Here is a 22,841-nt window from a genome sequence, read left to right on the forward strand (position 1 = left end):
TTAACATTTTATTTATGTATTTGACACAGAGAGAGCACAAGCATGGGGAGTAGCAGAGGGAGCTGCAGAGGGAGAGGGAGAAACCGGCTTCCCACTGAGCAGGGCGCCTGACTCGGAGCTCAATCCCAGGACCCTGGGATCATGACCTGAGCTGAGTCGAAAGTAGACTCTTAACTGAGCCACCCAGGTGCCCCTATTTATTTATTTTAGAGAGCAAGCAAGCAAGTGGTGGGAAGGAGCAGAGGGAGAGAGAGGATCCTGAAGTAGTCTCCCCACTAAGCATGGAGCTCAACTTGGGGCTTGATCCCAGGACCCTGAGATTATGACCTGAGCCAAAATGGAGAGTTGGCCACCTAACCTACTGAGCCTCCCAGGTGCCTCATATAATTTTTTTTTTTTTTTAATTTCAGATCAGCAACCTCTGTTTACATTACATTTAGCCTATGTTTAACATAATTTTAAGTTATGTTAGTTTTTCTTAAATAAACTTTATTAAGGTATAATTGTATTAAATTTAGATAAGTGGTTCTCAAATTTCTTTTGGTCATAGGACACCTTTATACTTTTTAAAAAAACTTATTGAGGAGTCCACAAAGCTTTGATTTATGTGAAGTGTATTTATTATACTTGCATATTTGCCATTTTAGAAATTCACACGAGAAATTTTAAAGATTTAAATCATTTAAAGATAAAAATTATAAGCCTATAATATAAGTAACATTTGAATGAAAATAACTACTTTTCATAGCAAAGAATCATGAGAAGACTGTTGCTGTTTTACATTAAAAAAACTCTCTTTAATTTCTAGGTTAATAGAAGATTGCTAGATTCTCCTATCTATTTCTGCATCCAGTCTGTTGCAGTGTGTTGTTTTCATTAAAATACATGAAGGAAAATCCAGCCTCGAATAAATATGTAGTTGGAAAGGCATGGATATTTGGATAATCTTTTCAGATAATTGTGGATGTTTTTCTTTGATATCACACCAAAGACTCCACAAGTGGGAGTGCCTGAAAAGTCAGTTTCATTGTGGAATCTGAAACCATATCGATACATTTTTGTTCTCCACATTGTCTGTTGGTTTCCCTTAGGTTTAGAATGGATCTTGGCCAATTTATAATTTTCTTACATCATGCATTTGGAAAATACTGTTTCACTGAGCTATATAGATTTTTCCAATTTTATTATAAAATAATAAAAAAATTCATGTCAAAAAGTATCATCAGATCGTTAATCTTACATAAAATCTTTAAGTATCTTGAAGCTTCAATCTCACAGAGGCAGATACAGATTTTCTTAAATTTTGAGATTTGCTATAAAGCTCAAATTCTTCCATGGGCAACAAATACTGTTGGTTATCTTTGAAGTGATAAGCTAATTTTATTTATAAATTTAAAAATTATATTTTATAAATTGTAAATTTTTGGTAAAATACGTGGTAAATACTCAAGTCTGAATAGTTTGTCTGTCATCTCTTCATTTAAAAAATGTGGCTTTGCAGCTTGCAATGGAAGCAATCATATGTGATATTCCTTGAGTCAATAATCATACCTCAGTATGGAGCAGAAGTGCCTTATGGGTATTGCCCATTCCATTACACAGAATACTAAAAATGCGTACTCAGATATGAAAATCAATAAAATTAATATTTTGTACTGTTTCATCAAAGACATTCTTAATTGAAACTGGCTTTTTTTTTTTTTTTTATCTTTATCCTGAGAGTATGTGGTAGTGAAGAGTTACCTTGACTGTTAGTATAGTCTGGTGCCACTGCCGTAACTGGAGCTAATATGGCAATAGCTTTGTCTTCCATTACATTGTACTCTCCATACACGTGTCAATACAGTGAAAAAAGCAAGTAACTTAGACCGCTTGGAAGGGGCTCAGAGATCCCCAGAGGTCTGTGGACCCAAACTTTGAGAACTTCTGCTCTAGCCCTTCCTGTTTCTTCCAGTGCTCAGGTCGAAAGTGCTGACAGAGGTGTTTCCTGTTGAGGGTAGGAGAGATCGCTTCGCCAGCCTGGCAGCTTCGGTTCTTCCCAGATTCTTTCTGGTACCTTGATGACAAAGACTGGCCACTTTTAAACATAACTATAGGTGATTAAACCCCCAGGACTACAGCTTTCAATCCAGTCTACCCAGTTCCCCATCATTGCTCCTGAATTGCCAGGTTATACACACACATACAAGAGGTAACTAATTTGTGCAGTGCTGACCTATATGAAGTCTATCTCAGGACATTGTCACTTTCAAAGAACTCACTCTCACATCCAAAGATAATTGAAAAGCAATCTCCTTCTTTAATATAATCACTCCATAATATGCCAAAGTGAAATCTATATTTTATTGTTAAATGAGACCTCTTAGAAATCTGGTTCCCTTCTGGTATCTCTGAAAATCTTTCTCATAAGTGTTCCCAAATCTCTTCTCAAATACACCAAAATTGAAAGTAAATAAATAAAAAAGCTAATCTTTTTTTCCAACCCCTGCCCATGCAAACTCTTTGTCACTTTGATTTCCTCTCCTGTCCACATTTATTGCTTCTGTATTAGTAGCTCTTGAACTTGTCATTGCAAATAAGTTACCATATATGATTAATAGGAAGAAGGTTAAAGGGACCATTTGATCTATTTTTAATGGCTTAAGACTCCACTTGGCCAAACACACCTTTTCTTATGATCCAAGAGGATCAAGAAGTTATGAATGCATATACCCATTATAGTTTCTTATCACAAATACATAGAAATACTAGGAAGAAGAAATTAAGTGGGTTAGGACTTTTTCCTATATTCAAAATTACACAGCATCCATTATGTATCTAATCAGTGCTGTTGTGTTATCAGTGCTATTGAAAGTACAAAGGAAGGGTTTTTTAATTTTTTATTTTTAGGGGAGGTGTGAATACGTGGTCATTTGAGTAAATATTTCCCACTAGGAGATTCAGATTTGCAAAGTGTATCTTATAATTCTCTAGTTTGACACTGTTTTCTGCAAATCCCCCATCTCACCTCCCTACCTCTACCTCCTAGACTTGCTAGATTTTCCAAGAGCTGGGGCAAGTTCTCTCCTTTCCTCAGCCTGGGGAGGTTTCTATCATTAGGCTCTTCCTCACAGGGGAGTTTGGGGACCTAGCACTGGGAGGTGTTAATTAGGCATCATAGGTTTCCAAGTTCACTCAATCTAGGGATCTGTTTCCTACCCCGTACCTCAGAACTGATGACCCCTACCTTGACTATAATATTCATAAGACTCTTATTAAGCAAACAGGTAATATGTGAGATGCGTGTTGTAAAAAAAAAAAAAAAAATCCCTAAACAGGTTTTCGTTTTGTGAACATTGAAGTCTTTGGTTTCTGGTACTTTTCTTTTTCTTTCTTTTTAAAGATTTTTATTTATTTTTTTGACAGAGAGAGACACAGCAAGAGAGGGAACACAAGCAGGGGGAGTGGGAGAGGGAGAAGCAGGCTTCCCGCGGAGCAGGGAGCCCGATCCCAGCACCCTGGGATCATGACCCGAGCTGGCAGCAGACGCTTAACGACTGAGCCACCCAGGCGCCCCTACTTTTATTTTTCTTCCCCCATGTTTGATTCTGGCACACAACATTAAAACAATAAAATGAACATGAGCTTCAGAAGCAGATAGACTTGGATTCAAATCTTTTCTCCACTGCTCCCTATATATGATACTGAGCCATGACTTAATAATCTAATCTTCAGTTTCTTCATCTGCAAAATGAGGAGTCTAGTATGTACTTCGTAGTATGTTGTGACACTTAAATAAAATAGGAAATGAATGTATCTAGTGGAAACTCATTGATGTTCTTGAAGAAATGGCTGGATAAGTAAATGAATAGGTTATCCCCTTATTTTATAAATTAAGGAAGGTATAATTAGAAGAGGCAAGGTCAGTAGACATCTGATATGTAAACTTATCAACATTTCAACAATTCTATAATTGTATTGATTGAAAATAAGGTATTAAAAAAGATTTTAAAAAGAAAATAAGGTATTAGTTTTCTGTTGTTGCTATGACAATTTTTCACAAACATAGTAGCTTAAAATAAATGAGTGTATTATCTTATATTTCTGTAGGTCAGAAGTCTAACAGAGATGTCACTGGGCTAAAATAAAGGTCCTTGACTGTGTTCCTTTCTAAAACCTTTAGGAGATCATCTTTTTTCTTGCCTTTTCAGTCTTCTAGAGGTCACCCACATTTCCTGGTCAGTGGCCCTTTTCCTACATTTTCAAAAGCAGCAGGCTTGAATCTCTGACCCTTCTGCAGTCATGTCACCCTGTGACCACAGACAGAAAAGAGTCTTCTCTTTTAAGGATCCATGTAATTAGTTTGGGCTCACCTGAATAAATCAGAATCATCTACCCATCTCAAGGTCCCAAAATTAATCACATCTGCAAAGTTTTTGACAGGTAAGGTAACATATTGATAGGGTCTGAGAATTAAGATGAGGTTATATCTGGGGAGGCTTATTTGCGTTCCACAACTAGAATCATAGCGTATCAAGAGTACCATTGCAAGTCACAGCCACCATTTTGCATAAGTAGGGTATTCATAGATAAGTGGCTAGGATGCTTGAGAAGGCTGTATTAGTTCACCACGGTTGCCAAAATAAAACACAACACACTGGGTTAGGCTTAAACAATGAAAATTTACTTTTTCTTAGTTTTAGAGGCTAGAAGTTCAAGATCAAGGTTTTAGTGAGTTTGGTTTCTACTGAGGCTTTTCTCTTTGGCCTGTAGATGGCTGCCCTCTCGCTGTGTCCAAACATGGTTTTTCTGTGCCCCATATCCCTGATGTCTCTCTGTGTTTCCAAACTTCTACTTATAAGGACACGAGTCAGATTGGATTAAGGTCCAACTTAGCCTCATTTTAACATAGTCACCTCTTTAATGGCTCAGTCTCCAAATATAGTCACATTCTGAGGTATTGGGGGTTAGGAGTTCAACATATGAATTTTGAGGGGAAACAGTCTATCTCATAACAGAGGACTTGAAAGGATCATTCCTGTTTTTGTTTAAAAATATAGGGGCGCCTGGGTGGCTCAGTCAGTTGAGCATCTGCTTTTGGCTCAGGTCATGATCCCAGGGTCCTGGAATTCAGCCCCATGTTGGGCTCTGCTCAGAGGAAGCCTGCTTCTGTCTGCTTGTGTGCTGTCTCTCTCTCTTTCTGTCAAATAAATAAAAACTTTTTAAAAGATTATAAAAAAATAAAAATGTAATAAACAGGGGTGCCTGGCTGGCTCAGTTGGTGAAGCATGCGACTCTTGATCCTGGAGTTGTGAGTTCGAGCCCCACATTGGGTGTAGAGATTACTTTTTAAAAATCTTTAAAAAATGTAATAAACTATTTTCACAAAACATTTGCCATTATCATTATCATTATTATTACTACAGGAGATTTAACAGATTTTCACCAGATCTATAGATCTGTGGTATGAAAACTGAGGGCATTTCAGTTTTTAGGTTTTTTTTCAAGTTTTGTTGTTGTTGCTGTTTGGTATTTTCTCAATTTCTAGGTTTTGTTAGTGGAAGGGCGACAGAGCAGAGAAACACACACACACATTTATAGCATTGCAAGCTATATTACTAGCATTTAATTCTGTTAATTTGATGGTATGTTGGGCTCCATTTTCAAATCTTTGCTATATGGATAATGGTACTTGGGAGAGTAAGAGTTTTAAAAAGGCAACTTTCACATACATGCTATCCTTATAACAATCTGAGATAATTTTTTTGGGGGGAGGATAATATTGCTGTTCTCCTTGTTAGTATCATTTTAACAAGAGGAAACTAAAAAGAGATAATTTATTATTTATTTTTTTAACAGCACGTGAGCGAGCAGGGGGGAGGGGCAGGGGGAGAGGGAGAGAGAGAGAGAGAGTATCTTTCAAGCAGATTTTCCTCTGAGTACGCAGCCGGCCGCAGGGCTTGATCCCCAACCCTGAGATCATGACCTGAGCTAAAATCAAAAGTCAGATGTTTAATTGATTGAGTCACCCAGGTGCCCCTGATACAGAGAAAATTTAAATGACTTGTCCAAGATCCTATCTAGTATAGTAGTCCCCTCCTTATCCGTGGAGGATCCATTCCAAGTCCCCCAGTGGATGCCTGAAACCCTGTATCTACTATTTGTTTCTATACATATATACCTATGATAAAGTTAATTTGTAGATTAGGCACACTAAGAGATTAACAACAGTAATAAATAATAAAATGGAACAGTTAACAACAGTATACTGTAATAAAAGTTTTGTGAATGTGGTCTCTCTCTCTCAAAATACCTTATTGTACTGTGCTTACCCTTTTTCTTATGATGATGAGAATGATGAAATGCCTACACGAAGTGAAATGAATGACAAAGGCACTGTGATGTAGTTTTAGGCTACTACTGACTCTCTGATGATAGGTCAGAAGGAGAATCATGTGCTTCAGGACTGCAGTTGACTAAGGATAACAAACCATGGAAAGGGTTTGGATTCTCATCTGTCTAAAAGGAAGGGTGTTTGTGAATATGTTCACTTAGTCCTCTCACGCACTCTTTCATGCACCCATACATTGTCCAATAAAACCATTTACCTACCCACCTTTCTCCTTTTAATTCTCTTATCAACACATTTATCCATTCACTCATCCAGCTGTCAGCCCATTCATCCACCCATTGAGTCATCATGGATGAGACTTGAAACTGTGGCTATTTCTGTTAAATCTGAACTTTGATCATGATCCTCTGCTTTCTTAACAAGACTTTGAATGAGACAGTTTGCAAACCTCAAGGGGTAATCCTGGGTGACACAGCTAAGTTATTATTAGGCATTTTGATCACAGAAAAAAGATGATTTGCCAATGTCACACCCTATTTTATGACCCAAACTAAACTCTAGGTTCATGTAGTTCTTTTTAAACTTCAATTGCAATGTTCTTTCAAGGTCACAGCATTTTGATTATCCCCATCTCTTTATAAATAGAGAATTTCAGAGAGAGGAGATGACTGTCATTTGGTTATCCACTGTGTTCTTTCCCACTGTGCTCTTGTCAGTTATTTGGATAACAAGATACATCCTGTTTAGCAAGTAATTGTGATTAGCACATCAGAAATCCAACTCATATTTTTGACTCCTCTTAGTTCTCTGGATAATCAAATTCTTTTGAAACATAAAGAACATTGACACAATGTTTTCTTAAGATTTTCCCCTTTTTCCACAGTACAACTGAGTATTCCACTGTAAATTGACGTTTTGAAAATATCCTGGATGTTTTAAATATCCATTTGTTTAAAATCCACTTGTTTTATATGGCTAATAATCCTGTTTCTGTTTGTTTTTTACTCTTATTCACCTTGCTTGTGTTGTGTATTATCATATTGTATATTTATTTGACAAAAATTTCCCCGTCATATCTCTATGTTTCTATCCATCCATCCATCCATCTTTTTTAAAAACATCTTATTTTATTATTATTATATATTTTTTTCAGAGAGAGAGCATGAGTGGGGGTGTGGGGAGGGGCAGAAGGAGAGAGAGAATTTTTTTTTTTTTTAAGATTTTATTAATTTATATGACAGAGAAAGAGAGCACACGTAGGCAGAGCGGCAGGCAGAGAGAGAGGGAGAAGCAGGCTCTCCGCTGAGCAGGGAGCCCGACGTGGGGCTCAATCCCAGGACCCTGGGATCATGACCTGAGCCAAAGGCAGATGCTTAACCGACTGAGCCACCCAGGCGCCCTGGGAGAGAGAGAATCTTAAGCAAACTCCAAGCTCAGTGAAGAGCCAGACTTGGGGCTCCATCTCACAACCCTGAGATGATGACCTGAACTGAAATCAAGAGTCAGATGCTTAACTGACTGAGCCACTCAGGTGCCCCCTATCCATCTTTCTAATTAAGATAGATAGAAAAGTTTTTTCAGGAAATTTGTGAAGAGTGATTTGTTAATTGTTGAAAATTAAGTATGTACCAAAGATCTTCATGTAAGAATCTCTTACAGTTTGTAGTTGAACTTCTGAGGACTATGTCTTGTTTAGTGTAAGACAAGGAATAGTGCTCTGAGACAGAATAATTTGTTATGTTTTCCCAAAATCAATCTTTTAGTGAGAAACTCTGTGGTCCTTCTAGCCCGCCCACTCAGCAACATGTCCATCTGTTCATTCATCCATTGATTCGTAGTATTTAATGTGTATTGGAATCTAAATAGAGGATGGCTTAGAATCTTATTCAGTCAGACTATCCTTTATTATTTCCTTTATCTTTGAATTCTCCAATAAAACCATCTAGCTACTCATCCTCCGTTCCTTAACTATCTTATCAACCAATTCATCCATCCATCCACTATGCACCTAAATCTAGTTTTAGTAATTGGTCCACTATGACTATTCACCCATACTCTTGTCCACACTAGCTTTTTTTTTTTTTTTTTTAAGATTTTATTTATTTATTTGAGAGAGAGCATGAGAGGGGGGAGGGTCAGAGGGAGAAGCAGACTCCCTGCTGAGCAGGGAGCCCGATGCGGGACCTGATCCCGGGACTCCAGGATCATGACCTGAGCCGAAGGCAGTCACTTAACCAACTGAGCCACCCAGGTGCCCGCCCACGCTAGCTTTTATTCAATGATCCAGTGCACAATGACTACTGTCCCCCTACTTCTAGGCTTACAGTTATCAGGTAACAGAAAATATCTTACAATTTTTTTTTGTTAATTATACCTCAGTAAAGCTGGGGAAAAAAACCACTTCCAGATATATCTACTATTGTTGCTTATTGAATGGGTGAATAAGTATAAAAAATGTGATTATCAAGTGCCTTGCCCAATGGACGAGTTTCAGCCCAGATCACTTTGTACCCAGATTATTTAACTCAAGAGGTGACATTCTTATTTTTACTATAAATCGATGTTGTATGTTGAATTCTGACCCAGAATACGAAGTTAGGTATATTTTTTCCTGGAAAGCATTTCTAGATTTAGCAGTACCTATCATTGTAATTCCAAAATTCTATCTTCACAAGAATCTACCTTATATGCATTTTTATTTTAATATTTTAGTTCCTAGAAGATATCATGCTTTTATCAGCATTATTTTGGTCACATTTTAGTCATTACAAAAACCCTAAAGGTAGGGCATTAAAACTATTATTAAAATCTTTTACAAATAAGAAAACTGAGTTTTGGGGATGTTAAGTAAATTCCTGAGTATCTTATAGTTTTTCCTAACCTGGTTCTGTTCCTTATCAGCCCTTCATTCTAGATTCCATAATCTGAAATACTACTGTACAAATTGTTGGTTGCCTTACAGAAACATATTGACTTCCAAGCTTAAAATATTTAATATATTCACCAGGCTGTTATCAGCATACGTAAGAAAAAATGTATCTAACAGAAGGGAAGAAGGGAGTCCATTGTTTTGTTTTGTTTTGTTTTTTCCTATGATTGCTTAAATATTGGCACCTCCAACTCAGTACCTAAAGGGAAAGAGAAAATCTGAGAATGTAGAAATTCAGCATTCTTAGGCCATTGTTAAGACCATTTTTGGAAGATGAGGATACTTAATAAGCTAGTTTTTGTATGACATCATTACAAAATTAATCCATCGAATTCTCCTTTCTTGAATACTATCATATCGGTAAGGATGATTTGATTCCACTCTGTGTGGGTCTTTATATAAAGAGAAATTTTGCTCAACATGATAGCTTAAATATTTCCGATGCTATTTATCATCAGCACATTGCTTTAAAAAATGGGAACTTTCTTTATTAGGGTCTGACAAAGAGACATGGATTTACTGTGGGGCAGACACATTCATGTTTCCAAACCTGTAAAGTCCAGACTGAAGATGGCAAATTTGTCAAGGTCATGAATGTTGGCTTGAGAAGTCTCTTGGCAAACAGCCTTTCAGCCTCCTGTTAATGTTCTCCCTTTGCATTTCTATTTAGTTGAGCATTCTTCCTGTGTCTATGTCTATTCCATTTCAAACTTTTATAGGATAGATTAATTCACAAAATGTGCCTGTATTTATGGTTTCTAACACACAGCTCCCAAATGTGTGTATTCAGTATTGTCATTCAGGAACAAACTGGAGAGGCTTTTCCATTCTGTGTCCTTCTCAGGTAGGAAAATGGAAGGTCCTCACCTAACTGCTCATGTGCTCCTGAGGGTCTCTCTAGAATTATGCTAAAATGTATATGTTCTGGAATCTGATTTACTAGGTTACATCTGGATCTGTCACTATTAATTATATGTGCTTGAGAAAGTCAGATGAGCCCCTCATCCACGTAAAGTCATTGCCAAGATGCAGGACATTAAGATAGGTCTTGTGTAGACCAAAAAAAAAAAAAAAAAGACTTTAATGAGCATTTACCATGTGCCAAGTATGATGCTTGTTGCTGGGCACAGTGTTGAATATTGTACATAGAGGTCCTTCCCTTGTGGAAATATCTATCTATCTATCTTTCTCTATTTGAATTAGTGCAGGAAATGCATTTCTTTTTCTGACTATATTTTTAGGTCCCTGAAGCCAAAAACAGTTCACTTGGACTTGCTTTCAGTTTTCTGCTTCGCTGGACACCAGTTCCCATGGCCAGTTCATGCTGTTCAATGCTCACACCAGCAACTGATAGAAAATGCAAGGAACACATGTTTGAGATATAGATGGTCTATCTTTGCCTGCGATGATGCTTTAGGAAACTAATATTTTTGTGAAGCAGGTATCATTGTCATCACAGGATGCTGTGTTCTATTATTTTAATCAGGGACTGCCTCTTCTTTAGCCTTTTTACCTCTTAAGACACACTTAAGGGTAACTTGGTTTATATTGAGAATTACTTTGAGAACTATTATTTCACTGAATTCTTGTTTCCTCAGAGTGTGTGATCACGAGTAATTGCCAACTTCATCTTAGGAAATGTTGGGGTGCTCTTATGCCTATTACACCTAACTTTGGTCCCTGTTCCTTCTTGGTGGGGAGCAGTTTGGAAATATGAAAAGAACCCTTATGCCATATTGTTCTTTCTCTTCACCTGCCCTTTTAGCCTCCTAGCAGCCTAAATATGTTTTTGATTTCGATTGTAGTCCTGCATTCTTATTATCTTGGAGACTTAGGCCAAAAACTTATATTGTGTCAAAGTTCTAATGCCATCTTTGATGCTGAATGGTTGTGACTAAGGATGAGATTATCAGTCTGCCCATAGCACAGTTTCTCCCTGACAGGGATGGTACTAGATACTAAGAATATAGTGCTAAAATGTAATTTGATTGAAGAGTGCTAAGCTTGCTATCTTCTCCAAAGGTGAGTAGATTCATGAAAAACACAGATCAGTAAGTGACAATTTTATGCTTCATTGATCCCTGTTAACCTCTTCAGGTTCCAAATGAGGATGATTCTTTCTTAGCTAGCAACTTGGATACTTCTCAAGTGCAAGATGGGAAATGAGACACCCTTCCATGATGTCCATCTGGATAGAGTAGAACCTCAAATTAAGCTCTGATGCCAGAGCTAACCGATTATCAGCTGATGAGGAAGTGATGAGGAAGTAATTTTCCCTGTAGCTCCCTCAATTCATCTGTCATCACTCACTCTAGAGGAAAAGGTGGCAGAATGGTAATTAAATCATTCTCTGGCATTAAAATAGGCACTAAGAGAAGAATTCAACTTCTCTAGACTCTATTGTCCCACAAGTACTTCAGTGTTCTCAGGGGTCCTGTGTGAGGAGGTTGAAAAGTAGTCTGAACTTTTTTTTGACAGCTGCAGAAGAGATGTGGGTGACATTGAGGACTGGGGTGGGATGGAGTGGGGGCTCTTGTTCTGAGAACAGTGATTTCTGAGTATCAGATAATTGTTATCTATTATCCATCTATTACTCATCCCCTACCCATCCATCCACTCATCCTTCCATCAGTATTCCCATCTACCATGTCTTAGTTCTTATGTTGGGTGCTAAAGTTGAATACATACTCCAGGGATTTGGATTTAGAATAGATTAGATTTTAGATCACTGGACCTAATTTTTCTAAATTCCTTTCTCTCTCCTTTAAATCTTTGTTTTGAAAATCAAATGAAAAAATGTTATTTTCTCCTTTTCCTTCACATTTATTTTACTCCACAAAAACTTTTTGAACTTCCGACAGTATGACAGACACCTTACTAGGCAGTGGAAATACAGAAGACAATGCAAATGCAAATGTTTCTCCCTTGACTTTTGTAGCCTAAACTCATTTTAATTAGGGGGTATTATGCAAATATATGGAAGATGGTGAGGGTGTGATTATACTGATACAATTCAGCTCAATTATGTAGCAGTTCTATTATGATCCCCGGAATTGAAGACTTCACGTACAAGACTGGGATCGCTCTTTGCACACCTGGCCCTCCCTCTCTGCTTCTCCAGCCAGGCTGTGGTGAGTGACCAGAGGGACTGGAGTTTTGTCTGGCTGTAGATGTGAGAGGTTATGGGTGTCAGGCTGAACTTGAGAATCAAAATTAAGCTTTGTGAAATGGTGTCTAAGTTTTCTCTCTGATTTCCTCTCCTTTTTTTGCCTGCAAGACCTTGCTTATAGGCACACACCAACCTCTGTAATGTCACTAAAACAGAATTATGATAATGTCAGGCTCTTTACTGAAACCTTGTGTCTATGGATTCTTGTTATTTTTATAGTCAAATCTAAACTCCATTTGTTTTTAAAACTCTATGTAATCTGGCCCCTGCCTTGCCTTTTATTCTTGTTTTTTTTGCCACATTTTCTCTCCTTAACTCAGTGTTCTAGCCATATTAAATCATCTTTACTTTCTCTAACATAGTATGCTCTGTCGTTTCTCTGGATCTTTATCCATACTTTACCTGTGGCTGGCAGGCATCTCCTCCCTTCTTTGAGATCGGAAGTTTTAATCATTACTTCTTTGGGGAGGCCTTTTCTGTCCCTCCACACTCCACATTCTGAGTTGAGTAAAATTTCTGTATGCTCTTATAGCCCTCCATATCATAGCCTTTAGAGCATGCATTTGAATCTAGGAAATTTACTCTAAAGCTTATGCTGTGAAGATTGCCACTTGCTGATAGTGCATTCTGTGGAAAAGTTGCCTAAAAATCTCTGAATTGCAATCGTTTCCTTGCTGAAATGGAGAAATGCTATCTAGTTTGCTGTCAGAATAGCATTGCATTTATACATGTAAAATGTTTACCAGACAGTAATAATTAATAATAATAAGTCTACTTACCTTAAATTTTCTGTTTGTGTTTATCTCCCACTAACCTATGGGTCTTTGAGGGCAGCCACCGTATCTGTGTTGTTTGTAAACATTCTCTCTTCATATTTAATAAATGAATGGGTGAGATCTTTCTGTACCACAGCCTGGCCAACAAGTCATACCTCTCAAGGAGAATTTGTAGGTGTCCCTTATCCTGCCTGCTCTATGTTGCAGAAGCAGCCCTTGGGAGAGGTGGTCCTCACACTTCCAGATGATGCACAATATGTGAAAATTTTGGGATATCTTTTGCACCATAATTTCACAGAGAGGGTCTTGAGGTGGATAAATTGATAGGAACAGTGAGGTTGCATTGAAATGAGCAGGTTCTGACAGACTTATGTGATGAACAACAAAGAAAACAGCTTGTCTTCTTGTACTTTGAAGTCCAGACCTACAGTCTTATGACTTATGCTATTCTTGCATACTCACAAATCTTTTATTTATAATGTCAAGTTGGTTACTTGAATAACCATGTGCCAGAATGTTGTGTGTGTGTGTGTGTGTGTGTGTGTGTGTGTGTGTGTTTGAGCTACAAACGATAGGATGAACCAAATAAATATAGAAACACAATTTTCTGTGTTTCAAGAATACCGTTAGCCAGTCGATCTGGATTTTACTGAGATTTGCTAAAAATGAATTTCCTGAAGAAAGAGGGAGCATACAGAGTTTACTAAGGATTTTTTGTTTGTTTGGTTTTTGTTCTGTTTTGTTTTTCCCATTTTTTTCACGATAGAGTCTTGGGAACTTGCTTTCACTTGAGTTACAACTAGGCTTGCTGCGGTTTTCAGATAGTTGCAAATGGTTGAATACGATATAAAAATACTTTTAGTTATTGTACACTTACTTTGTCCACTCCTTTTTCTCTATTTCTCAAATAGATTATCTCAGATTCCAAAATCAAATCTGCAGAGTAGATGTTTTATCCCTAAATTATAAGCAAAGTAGCTGAAGCTCAAATAAATGCATTCATCTCTCCATTCCATATAGTTAAAGACCTAAATGTTGCTTTGTTTTACTCTTTCAGAAACCTGTGCTTTCCCCTTCTGCCTCAGTAACTTTTAAACACAAGGGACCATCAAAACCTAAGTTAAGACTACATGCAGTTTACTTATCAGAGGCTATTGATAAATGTAAAGAAAAATATGACACAATTAAGTTCCGACATAAATGATGATAACACCATTTTGAATGACTTTGAGTTGTCATAGCAAAAATGCTGTGTACAAGAGTGACACATCCCAATACCTCTGTGTCTCAGGGCTGCCTAGCATGTGGATGGAAACCTCTATGAAGGATATATTATTCAAATTTTCTTTTTTTAATAAAAATGCTAATGGAAATGTTAAAATGCACATAAATTAAAATGATCATAAATTAGGATTAATATCACATTAATGAATTATAATCCCACATTCATTAAGATAAAGTGGCATTTCAATATTTGCTCTTGTTAATAAATTTAATACAATAAATGAAAGGGATACATTTGGAGATTCAATAAATATTTGATGTAATCTTATGCTTTAACTTTTTAAAATATTCAAGTAAAGTAGGAGATCTAGATGCATTTGGATTCTTTGTTGCTATTTTATGTCTTTTTTTATATTCCTTTCTTTTCGTTTATTGAAGCACTAAATACAATTTAAATTGGCGAAGAAAGCAATAGAGCCTGTTCTGAATAAAAGAGATCCCAAGAGAACAGAATGTCTTTTGAGTTTCTAGGAGTTTCTTTCCACACAGCATTTTTTTTTTTTTAAAGGAACAAGTATTTGAAATTCGAAATCTTACAGTGCAGTAACTGGAGCTATATATATATATACTGAAAATATGTGCATTTAAGCACCATTTTACAGCTATAGTTCAATGAATTTTTCTTTTAAAAATGCAAACTAAAGTATATTTATTTTTGTTTTAGTTTAGTTTTTTAACAGGAGTCCAAGAGAGTATAAAGAAGATGTACCATGTATCAGGACACTCCTGTCTCCCTCTTGAGAGTAAACTGGAAATTTTAAAGCAGGGATTCTGTTTTCCCTAGTACCTACCAAAATGTTTCAGGTAGAGTAGGTGTTCAGTAAATTTTTGTTGCCCTTGTAACTGAACTAACGAGTCCAATCGCTGGTGAGTCACAGATAGAAACTACACCAGGTGGTGGTGTTGTCCAAGTGAACTTTATTTGTGGCAAATAAGGAGACCATGGGGAGTAACCAAAGCTGTGACTTCCGGAGCAAGGGTGAATGTGTTCCTTTTGTTTAGGGTTAGGATGAATTTTTAGAAAGGGGAGCCTTGTCATTGGATATAGAGGCCGCCCTAAGGTTGTGCACATGCGCCTTACAGAAACATGCCTGTATATGTACATGTATGTTATGTAAATGAGGCTGTGCTCTTCCTGGGGAGGAGATTCTACTATTATAATCAGGTAAAGGTAACTGTCAGTCACTCTGTGGGTCACTCCATGGTCCATCTGCGCAGGAATGCATCAGGGTTTAGTTCATGTTGGGCTGGGTGGTCTGGATCCCCAGAAAGCTCCTCCAGGCAGTTCTTAACGCTTGAGGGATAGTTTTGGTTTCCATCATGGGATGTTATGCCCATAGAGTCTTTTGCCTGAGTTAAGAGATAAGCTGGAAAGAGAACTTTAAGGAAAAATGTGGATCAAAGGTCTGCAAGCAGGGAAGCAGTAAAGGTCAAGTCTTGGGGTCTAGCTGGTGAGAACCTGACCTGAGATGAATCTGTATTTCTCTTGTGAAGTTTTGATTTTCCAGATGGGTCCCTTTTCTGGCCTCAGTGCTCTTCTCTGTAAAATTGGAATAATTTTCCTGGACCAGAAGCATTGTACAGATCAAAGAAAAGAAGGTCCTAGAGAACATAAGATCTTAATAGGCATCAGATTGAATTACTTTTGCCTTTATAAATATAACAGGTAGATCTGAGATGAATTCTGGGTCTACTGCACTTGATTCCAACACATATGAACCTTGGAGAGGTTATTATGTGCCTTGTCAACCTCGCTTTTCTTTTCTTTTTTAATTTTTTTTATTTGACAGAGAGAGACACAGTGAGAGAGGGAATATAAGCAGGAGGGGTGGGAGAGGGAGAAGCAGGCCTCCTGCCGAGCAGGGAGCCCGATGTGGGACTCGATCCAAGGACGCTGAGATCATGACCTGAGCCGAAGGCAGACACTTAACGACTGAGCCACCCAGGTGCCCAAACTTCGCTTTTCTAAGTTTCATGTGAAATATTCTAATTCATCAACTTTCAGAAAAATTAAGAGAATTAATATACAAGAAGCAAACCCCATAGTTCTTGGCACACAGAGAGTGATCCATTAAAGGTAGCTAAGAAGAACTTTAGATAAATGTATTAATAAGTGGAAAAGAATGCATACATTTTTGTGTTTTCCTCTTGATCTTTTTATCATTCTAAATGCATGTCAGTTTACACCAAACAGGTCAGAGTACTTTTTAAAACAGTTCTAACTGATTTGTATAAATTTCATTATATTTTATTTTGATTGATATGCATACAGTGTATAAACTGTAAAACTACTGTTAGTAGAAATTGATGAAGTTAGGATGAATGTAGAAAGAACCAACTTGATATTCAAACAGGAGGTAGTTAAAAAATAACTTTGCAAATTGCCCATCACTAACCAATGCCACTTTTCATTTTAGCTGCACACAGACCTGGATCCTGGGAGCAAAAAAATCAAGTATATCTTATCAGGCGATGGAGCTGGGACAATATTTCAAATAAATGATATAACAGGAGATATCCATGCTATAAAAAGACTTGACCGGGAGGAAAAGGCTGAGTATACTCTAACAGCTCAGGCAGTGGACTGGGAGACGAACAAGCCTCTGGAGCCTCCTTCTGAATTTATTATTAAAGTTCAAGACATCAACGACAATGCGCCGGAGTTTCTTAATGGACCCTATCATGCTACTGTGCCAGAGATGTCCATTTTGGGTAAGTAAGCTTCCAATTTCACAGAACTATTAAGACTCATCTTTAAAATAGCTCCTGGCATCAGGGCTGGTGTGTTGCTGAATAAAAGACATTTATTACTGTCTTATCTCTAATTTGCATTTCCAAATCCCCTTTTTTGGCCTAAGTTCCACAGCTCAATAGCTTTAGTCCCTTAGTAGTAGGAACTGACGAAGCAGTTTTATTAAAATATCGCTCCTTACAATGACAGTACCTCAATAGGCTGAATTTGTATTCCTCTCATAGACTTGTAGTTTGAGTATTGTTACTGAGATGGATTTATCAAGATTTGTTCCAACATGCCAGAGTAATCCTATTGATATTTGCTTGATGTTTAATTATTTGTTTGTGTATATTCACATGCAGATGCAGTGCATAGAGAAACAGAAGACAGTCTAGATCTGTAGTCAGCCAGATACTGGATTGAGCTGGTGGGTCAAGTCAAGAGTGAGTTAGGAAATCTCAGTTGCCAGAGACTTCTTCGTAACTGAACTTTTTTGTGGGAACACTGCAATCACTGATGGGATCACTCTTACTTGTGCTGAGGCAGTGAAATATCCATTTTATTTTACAGAGCAGTGTTTATTTCAAAACATGATTTTCTCCCTTTCTTTTTTCCTTTTGTGGATATGCTTATCTATCCTCAACCCCTGTTCCCAGACTTTATACTGTAAGAGGAGGGGTTTTAGAGCTCTTCCCTCTCTGACAAGAAGAGGCAGGATCCAAAATTCAGAGTATAAGATCACAAAAGTCATTCTTATGTATGTAATGTGTACCCTAGTTTGTTTCAAATTGCATTTAAGACAACCTACAAGGATACATGCTGTGTGGCAAAGTCACATAAATTGGAGGCAGGTGAAATGATGAGACAAATAAAAAACACAATAAATTGTAGACATATAAATTGAAGGCCAGAATTAGGTAAATAGCCTGGCTTCATTTGATTTCTTCTCTTTTAACCTACGGTGTAGCTTTGGTAAATATACCCATTTCAGCACCGAATGAGAATTGATTTCAGGTCTTTATATCTTACCCATGTATTTCTCCTGCCAAGACTCCATCCACTTTGCCTATCTCTTCTGCAAGGAATTCTACTTTTTTTTTTTCTTTTTATCAAAATCTGGTTGCTCTTCTAAAGCTGGTTAAAATGACACTTTTTTCTAGGGAAACTTCTATGGCTTTGGAGTACACAGTTACCTTCCTACCATCACCATCACCTGCAGAAGAAACCCACAAATGAGCAAAAGCACCTCCATGGTTATACTCCTTTGAGAATCTGACATGCAAACAGGAACTGAGAAACACTACCTTTTCCTCCCCCGCCGTTTTCTTTGATCAACTCATTTAGGGCAGAGAATTTCCCTAATTCATCTTTTTTTTTTTTTTAATCCAGATGAGAGTAAGGTGTTCTAAAGGACTATCGATACCTGCAGTACATACAGAATCCTTTATCTTAATTGCCAGTAAACAATGAACTGTTGATTTCATCTCATCATTGTCATTTCTGCATCATAATGGCCAAATCTATATCTATTTATTGTAAATGTGTCAGAGGCTTCCATTTCTTGTAATATGAGTCGTGTCCCTGATAAGTATGTTGAGAAAGAAAATCCCCAAAACTTCTGCACGCTTCAAGGTCGTTTAGCTAAGAAAAGGATATTAAAGATATTATTAGCTATATAATGCGGTGTATAAATATATACTTGTAAATATATAGGCATTTTTTTCCCTCTGTTTAAAAGACTTTTCTTGATAAGAAAGTAGAGAGCAAAGGAAATAATCTATTCTAACATATACAGTTACTTTAAAAAAAAAAAAAAGTGTAGCTTGTGACATCTCTTCCAAAAAAACCTCTGGTTTGTGCTACAATTGAAAGGGTGGTTTTTAAAGTTAGATAGATGGAGTTTTGAATCCTGGTTCCATCCCTTATTATCTGGTTGACTTTGAAGTTCAGGGAGGTTAAATTATTGCTTATTTTCCTGAGCTACAATGCAAAGATAATAATTTCCATCTTGCTCTCATTGTGTGAGAATCGCATGATAAAGTACAAGGAAAGGTATGCCGTGAAGTAAGTAAGTGTTCAAAATTAGTTGTTGTGGTGGTTTTTAAAATTATTTTTATTAATCTATTTCCCACGTTACCTTTGGACCTTTCCTCATGTATTGATTTTATGCGTTGGGTGTCTGGCTTCTGTTTGACTCCAGCCTCTGTGGTTAAAGGGAGCAGAAGCAGCTGCACTATTTTATTGTCAACTGTGAATTATTCCCTTCATTTCTCATGAAGGTGAATATCAGGATGAAGGCCAGCTACTATCTCCTTTCTCTCCCCATTACCACTGTTCTCTCTCAGCCTGTCTCTTCCCTCCCCTCCTTAGTTCTTTCATTTTTCTTCCTTTGCTACTGCAGAAATACCAACACTCGCACCTGTATGCCCTGAGGAATGCCAGTGAGGACCAGGGATTTCATGGTGCAGAAAGTGAAAGATAAAAATTCTAATTGGGGGCGCCTGGGTGGCTCAGTGGTTAAGCAACTGCCTTCGGCTCAGGTCATGGTCCCGGAGTCCGGGGATCGAGTCCCGCATCGGGCTCCCTGCTCGGCAGGGAGTCTCCTCCTCCCCCTGACCCTCTCCCCTCTCATGCTTTCTCTCTCAAATAAATAAATAAAATCTTAAAAAAAAAAAAAAATTCTAATTGAGAAATTTACCAATATTAAATTGAAATGAATGTGATGTTCAAGAACTATCTGCCAGTTGACAAGCTGTCAAGACAAAAACACACGTATATATTTGCCCAAATGGCAGCCAGATTGTTTTGGAAAGATCTTACTTGGAAGCTGGAGACACAGCTCTTTTATATTCTACTGTGAATTTCAGAACTTGATGAGAATTCACTTTTATAGCAATACCACATAAAGAATGGCATGTGAGCTTGTCTGATTTTAACTGTGAATCCCAAACTAATATTGTTGGAGTTGGTTTTTCAGGGCACATTTACCTACATTTATTGAGTTTCAGACAAAATAAATATTTTTAATTCCGTTGTACATTGCGGTGATGGGTATTTAACCCTGACCATATGCCTACACCTGTGTTCAGATAAAATAAACTTTTATTTGAGTTGAAAATAGAATCTCAGATTATTTGGCTGCAAATTTGCCTTCTATTTGTGTAAGTGACATAATCCATATAAACCTTACTTTATCTGTATTGTGTGCACAGTGATCTCTACCTAAATAAATACGTTGGGAAGAATTCAGTGATTATATTTAAAGTACTTGGCAGAGCATAGAGTTAGTGACCAACATATATTGGTTTCTTTACAGCCATCCATTTGTGAATTACTTCTACTAGTAAGATTCAGTAAACTGATACGAATGGCTGAGTCAATGAAAAATTTCTCAGCAAGCCTTACCTTTATATTTCAAAAATGTACATGTTGGAATGAACCCTGTTTTATTCAAAAGGGCATATTAGTGAAGGCAAGTGTGAAGCGATGAGAAGCCAAATAGTGCTTAAGCTGGTAGGCATTACTGTATTGTAGAGTACACAATTACTTAGCACATGACACTGGCAGTTTTCTTAGTTTTCTTTGAGACTCAGGACTTATCTAATGATGATCAATGTGTATTGAAAAGTTGCTATATGCCAGAAGCTGTGTTAAATGCTTTTAATATCTGTGACAACCCTGTAACATCAGTACTGATATTAACTTCCTTATATCTCATTACTTTTAATCAGAAAAATGGGGAAAATAATAGCTAATCCAAATCCAGATAATAAGTGGAGGAGCTAGGATTTAAATCCAGACATCTGGCTCTACCTCTCATGGGTTTAACCAGTACGCTCTGCTAATCTTTGATAATATCTCTAGAGAATTTTGTTTATACGAGCACTGTGCTTCTGCTGCATACTTATAATAGTTAATATTTTTACAAGGTGGAAGAGCACTTGAGGTCAACATACTTTGCAAATTAAATTGAAAACTAAGATGGGATTTGGAAAGGAAAAGTTTGGGTAAAGTATGACACAATTTTCAAGATAGGCACCTAAGTACTTGAGAAATGTAACAACAGTACATCACATAGAAATTCAAATAACAATAAAATTAATTAGGAGCCATGTGGTGAACACTGGCTCTGAAGTGCTGTTAATATAATAAAGATAAAGACTAAAGAGAGTGATGGAGATTGACTCTAGATTCCCTGGTCGTGAATGCAAAAGGAGAATGCGCTTTCCACAAAAAATATGCATCAAAATATCAGAAGAAAGTTAAGAGATGACTTAGTAAGATAAATTTGAAAAAGGCACATCTCACTACTTTGCGAAAGGCTTACAACGGGCAGTTATGGAAGTCAGTACACAGTATGCTAGTGAACTTACTCTCCTTGAACACGAACTCAGCCAAAGGAAAATGTTAAAGTTTGAAAATAATTTCAGTCTTTTTCCTTCTACGTGTTATTCTCATTCTGTCTTCTCTTGTCATTCATATTAAGCCTCTTCTTTATGAATATCTTCTTTTTTTTTTTTTTTAAAGATTTTTTATTTATTTATTTGAGAAAGAGAGAATGAGAGACAGAGAGCACGAGCAGGAAGAGGGTCAGAGGGAGAAGCAAACCCCCCGCTGAGCAGGGAGCCCGATGCGGGACTCGATCCCGGGACTCCAGGACCATGACCTGAGCTGAAGGCAGTTGCCTAACCAACTGAGCCACCCAGGCGCCCATGAATATCTTCTTTTATGATAAACATGCTCGGATCCTCTTTTGGAGGAAGGCCCATCTAAAATACATACTATTTATTTTGTGTCTTTTCATCATCTTTGATTTGGAATACATTTAATCTTAGAGAATTGCTCTTGGCCTTCAAAAAAAAGATAAAGTGAAACATTCGATCTTAGAGAAAAGGGGTAAATGGAGCTCTATAGAGTTTATTTTTTTCTTGAACCGTGTGAGACCAAGCCACTGACTTGATGCCCCATCACCGTGGAAAACCTCAGGAAGTCCTTCCCACATGGATGCTTTTTTCCACAGCCATCATTATCAGGAAATTTATATCGATATGCCATTGATTGCTCTTGAAAGCACAGACCTTGGTCAAATGTCTCCAATTGTGCTGTAATTTTTTTTTTTAATATTAAAAAGATAAAATCCAGGACTGCATGTGCATTACCATTATGTTTCTAGAATGCTTCAATCTGGAATGTTTCTTGAGTCTTTGCTTTTATGACCTTTACACTTGCAGATTATAGAAAAACTAATGTATAGAATTCCTTAGTTAGGATTTGTCTGATGTTTCCTTGAGATTAAATCCAGAATAGGCATTTTAGGTAGTGCTATCACAGATAACATTGATTTGTATCAAGTGGAACAAGATTCTGATTTATTCCATTATCGGTGATAATAATTTTGATAATAATTTCATTAAGGTGTTATCCAACCGTGTGTGTCCACTGTAAAGTTTTTTTTTCTCTTTGTACTTGATAACAACTTTGTAAGCAGATACTTTGCATCTAAGTAAATACCTTATTCTTCATCAAATTACTACCCCCCCCCAATTTTAGCATTCATTGAGGTTTCTTGGCTGCCACATGGTGGTTGTACTAATTCCCTCATTCCATCTGCATTTATT

General features: G+C 37.2%; 1 protein-coding gene across 4 annotated transcripts in view; it reads left to right on the forward strand.

Moving 5' to 3' along the window:
* The window catches only part of CDH8 (cadherin 8), a 358,968-nt gene that overhangs the window by 104,986 nt on the left and 231,141 nt on the right, over positions 1–22,841 (forward strand). For all 4 annotated transcript variants that reach the window (XM_036091704.2, XM_036091706.2, XM_036091708.2 and 1 more), the window contains one exon: positions 16,907–17,201. In XM_036091704.2, coding sequence (XP_035947597.1) covers positions 16,907–17,201 — 295 coding nt within the window. The remainder of the gene's footprint in view (positions 1–16,906; positions 17,202–22,841) is intronic.

The sequence above is a fragment of the Halichoerus grypus genome, chromosome 15 (genome assembly GCF_964656455.1).
Source record: "Halichoerus grypus chromosome 15, mHalGry1.hap1.1, whole genome shotgun sequence".
In the NCBI taxonomy this organism is placed as follows: domain Eukaryota; kingdom Metazoa; phylum Chordata; class Mammalia; order Carnivora; family Phocidae; genus Halichoerus; species Halichoerus grypus.